Source organism: Tribolium madens, unplaced genomic scaffold (genome assembly GCF_015345945.1).
Source record: "Tribolium madens isolate multiple individuals breed KSU strain unplaced genomic scaffold, Tmad_KSU_1.1 Scaffold_1;HRSCAF=32;Tcas5.2_LG8, whole genome shotgun sequence".
NCBI classification, from domain to species: Eukaryota; Metazoa; Arthropoda; class Insecta; order Coleoptera; family Tenebrionidae; genus Tribolium; species Tribolium madens.
The window spans coordinates 11,176,534-11,180,640 of NW_025400984.1; the positions used below are offsets into that span (position 1 = coordinate 11,176,534).

The 4,107-nt window shown below is 33.6% G+C and overlaps 1 protein-coding gene across 1 annotated transcript in view; it reads left to right on the forward strand.

The window, feature by feature from the left end:
• LOC123016230 (TWiK family of potassium channels protein 7-like) overlaps window positions 1-1,568 on the forward strand; it is a 159,738-nt gene extending 158,170 nt beyond the window's left edge. Inside the window, exons 4-6 of the mRNA XM_044416494.1 lie at window positions 165-407; window positions 466-754; window positions 1,132-1,568. Coding sequence (XP_044272429.1) covers window positions 165-407; window positions 466-754; window positions 1,132-1,522 — 923 coding nt within the window. The 3' untranslated portion in view covers window positions 1,523-1,568. The remainder of the gene's footprint in view (window positions 1-164; window positions 408-465; window positions 755-1,131) is intronic.
• The last annotated feature ends 2,539 nt before the right edge of the window (window positions 1,569-4,107 follow it).

Genomic DNA, 4,107 nt, shown 5'->3' on the forward strand with positions numbered 1-4,107 from the left:
CTTGTTTTGAATGCACTGAAGTTTTCTTTAAAAAACATTATGAGCATATTTTCCGTTTTTTATGCAATTTTTCTTAACTGTTAAGTTAATTTTAGCACTTATTCTCGTCCTTTTTTGTACTAAAAAGTTCATGGAAATAGAAAAAAAATACTTATTTTTTTAAGGGTATGGTCGTTTGTCGCCCAGGACCGCACTGGGTAAAATCGTGGCCGTGGTCTACGCCCTAATCGGCGTCCCTTTAATGTTGATCCTCCTCTCGGCCTTGGGGGCAATGCTCGCTTCGGGGGCTAAAAAGGCCTACTCAAAAATCTGCTGCCACCACGACACCGGCCGAAAAAGCCCCTCCGTGGGCTACCACAAGGCGCCTTCCAGTCCTTCAGCCAAACTATATTGCAAAACACACGAAGGTAAACAAAAATTTTCATTTCTTCTATAATTAATACAAAATTGTTGTTTTTTTTTAAGATTCGGCTTCAATTCAGATCGCATCTTCGCACAGTACCCCCAACCACGTGTGTAAAAGCAGTTACCAGCATGTAGAACACGGGGAAATCCCCAAAAGGGCCATTTTGGCAACAGTACGGTCAAGTCATTCGAGGGGGCGCTGCAGACAAACTCAAGTGAGACAAATGTTGACGGACTCCACGGTTTGTCCCACGCATGGGGGGCATGGGACCCCGACGAAGAGCTCCCTCATTGTGGGGGCGACGTCGGATGTCGACGACGCCGACGAGGGCGACGACAGCGAACACGTGTAAGGCCAACGGTGTATTGTTGGTTGCATAGCCCCAATTAAAAAATTGACAATAAACGCAGATTCATACAAAACGAGAATTTATAACGATATTTTAATATTGACTACGTTAATTAATTAAAAAAAAATTTAATAACAAGAGTTGTGTGTCAAAATAACAAATGTCAAAATTTTAAAGTGTATATTTGGTTGTCTAACCTCAAACCATTTAGACGAGTTTTTACTAGAAAATCACTTATTTATTGTTCTTATACTTTGATAAAGTCAAGGGAACATTCTGTAGTATCAGATGATTGAAACAAACTTTGAATTTAAAGTTTGGTTTGAGTTAGTGCCGGGGTATTGTTGGTTGCATAACTAATTTTTTTTTTGTCCAGGACGTGCATCCACGACACGCCGTCGCGCGTGCCGCTGATCTGGCGGCCCGAGTCGCCGCCCCCGTCGCCCCCGCCACCATCAGTGCCTGCCAGCCTCGTTTTGGTTGTATTTTTTTCGTACGTGTGCATGGGGGCTGCCGCTTTCGCCTCCGCCAGCGGCTGGAACTTCCTCGACGCCACTTACTTCTGCTTCATCGCCCTCTCCACCATCGGCATCGGCGACAAATTGCCCCAAAGTGGGGACACTCACTCGCAATTGCAACTCCTCGCGTGCTGTTTATACCTGTTTCTGGGACTCGTCGTCGTCGCGATGTGCTTCAGTCTAGTGCACGAAGAGATCTCGACCAAGTGCAAACATATCGCCAATAACATGGGGCTGTTGAGACACTAGTGACAACTTTTTTACCTTGTAGTGAATAAAGGAGTTGACTATGTTGTATAATAGTTTATTACCCTAATCCCTTAATAATGTACATTGACTGCAGATCAGAATGTATAAGTATGGGGGCAAAATCGGGGCTTAAAGTGGACGTTTACGCCCCGACTTTGTGTATTGTAAATTGACTAGAGTGACAGAAACATCGTGGGAATGCATTTTAACATATATACAGAGTCGTCGAAAAAACGACTAAATCGCATCATTATTTACATAAATTTACAGTGGTTGAGAAAAATAATTTAAATGACAGTCGAAAGTGCAGTTAAATCACCACTCAGTCGCAATATACAAATTTACATCGTCGCAACTGCAAGGGGGGGAAAGGGCAGACGAGTCAAGAAGTCACCTCAACTTAATTAAAACAGGCACTATTCTAACAAATAACATTTGTTCACTTTTCAACATCAAGACAAACAATCGGCAACTTCCGAAATAATACTAAACTCCTTTGCGATTCCATTATTAAAGATCACAGTAAAATGCAATACTGGGAAAAAACAAACCAGAATCGGACACAAACCCGATTCTGTAGTCAACAAAACGCTTCATTTCGTCGTACTTAAAAATAGAACATCATAAGCACAATCCTTCTCTTTTGTACAAGGCAAAAATTACAAAAAGTAACAAACACACAACAAGAGTAGTATATACAGGATGGTCCAAAAGTCTGGCGAAACTATTAATTTTTTTGGTGTGCAATCACTATAAAAATGCTATTCAAAAAAAATTTAACATTAATTTTTTTATGGAAACCTACCACATTTTTTTTTAGACAACGAGCTTGTCACAAGAATTGTTGCTGTGCAATTTTTTTTAAACCTCACTCTTTGTTAAAAAAATATTTGACTTACAAAAATGAATTAAATTTTAATTAATTAAGAATTTTTTCTGAGTAAACTACCAGTTTTTTTTGAAAAAAACCTACCACATTTTTTTTAGACAACGAGTTTGTTACAAGAATTGTTGCTGGCAAATTTTTTTTTGTAAACCTTACACTTTTGTTTGACTTACAAGAGTTAAAAAATTTTTGTTTGAGTAAACTACCAGTTTTTTTGGAAATTAATTAATAAATGTTTAAAGGTTGTAAAAAAGCGATACCAAAATATTTTTTATTTTAATTAATTTGAGATTATCATACTAATAATTTTTTTCATAAAAAAGCAGTACGACCCTTTTTCTTATTTAATTTTTATTAATTCCACAGCACCCGGGCTTAATAATGAACAGTTCAGTGAATACGAAAATTTTAGACAAAAAAATTGTTTTTTGTGCTTTCATAGTCTTTACGTATGCAAAATATACAACTTGGACAAAGTTGCTTCAAAAGTTGGCACATACAGGGCGCCCCAGAGAAGATTGCCAGGTAAAATATGTAAACAAAACAATATTTTGAAGTTTTAAAATTTTATAGCTAATTTATCTTAACATTAATAATAATCTAAGTTTTGTTAAGATTTTTAAATAAAAAAAAAAAACATCCATTTTACTTTATTATTATTATAAATGGTAATTATATTCTATAAAAAATTAAAAGATTTTTGTACCGGATGTCTCTAAATGATTGTATATTTTTATCAAATTTGAAATCTTAGTTGGGCAACCTTGACTCTTAAATAAAAACGTGAAACTTTTATAGATACTTGTCATTCTCAAACTAGAAAAATTACCAATAATTCAGTGTTGCAAATAGATTTATTTGTTAGAAACATTAATAGTCACCCGGTATTTTGAAAAACTTTTTCTAAACATAAATAATTTAGCTTTAAAAATCGAAAACATTAAAGAAACGTAAATTTTCAAGTATTGCAATTTTAACATCATCTCAATAACACTTTTTTGAAAGTATAGTTATTAACAAATAAAATTTAATAATAATAAAGTTAGAAAAAAAGTATAAGAATTTTTTAAAATCTTATTTTAAAAGTAAAGTTCATAATTTTCTGGCACAAGTAATTTATGAAACAAGCGTTTAATCCCACTCTTCAAGTTTTGTTAAGCTTTTTAAGTAAAAATATGAAAATTTGTTGAACATATTTAATTTTTTATCCGCAAACGTCACAAAAGTGACCACTTTTATAATTAAATAACATGTAAAAATTTTACAAGTTTTTTTATTGTTATAATATTAAATTGTGTAGTTTGTCAAAATATATATATGACAATTGTCATAAAAACGTTTTTTGACTATTGTTTAAATTTTTAGTTCGCTATAAATTTTTGTCTTTCGATGTTGGAAGTTTGTTACCACTTAAAAAATCCTAAATTGCACTAAAATATCTTTAAATAATATAAAAAAATACATTATAATTATCTGATATTAACCCTTACGATAAGGTTCGATGGTTTCTCGAGCATTCCACAAATAATTCAGATTTAAATATTTCTATTTCTACCTGCATTAATCTCTAGTGCAATAAAGTCAAACATTTTTTTTAACACACAAGTGTGAGATTTACGAAAAAATTTTTTGCACAGTGACAATTCTTGTAACAAGCTCGTTGTCTAAAAAAAAAATTTGTCGTAGATTTCCATTTAAA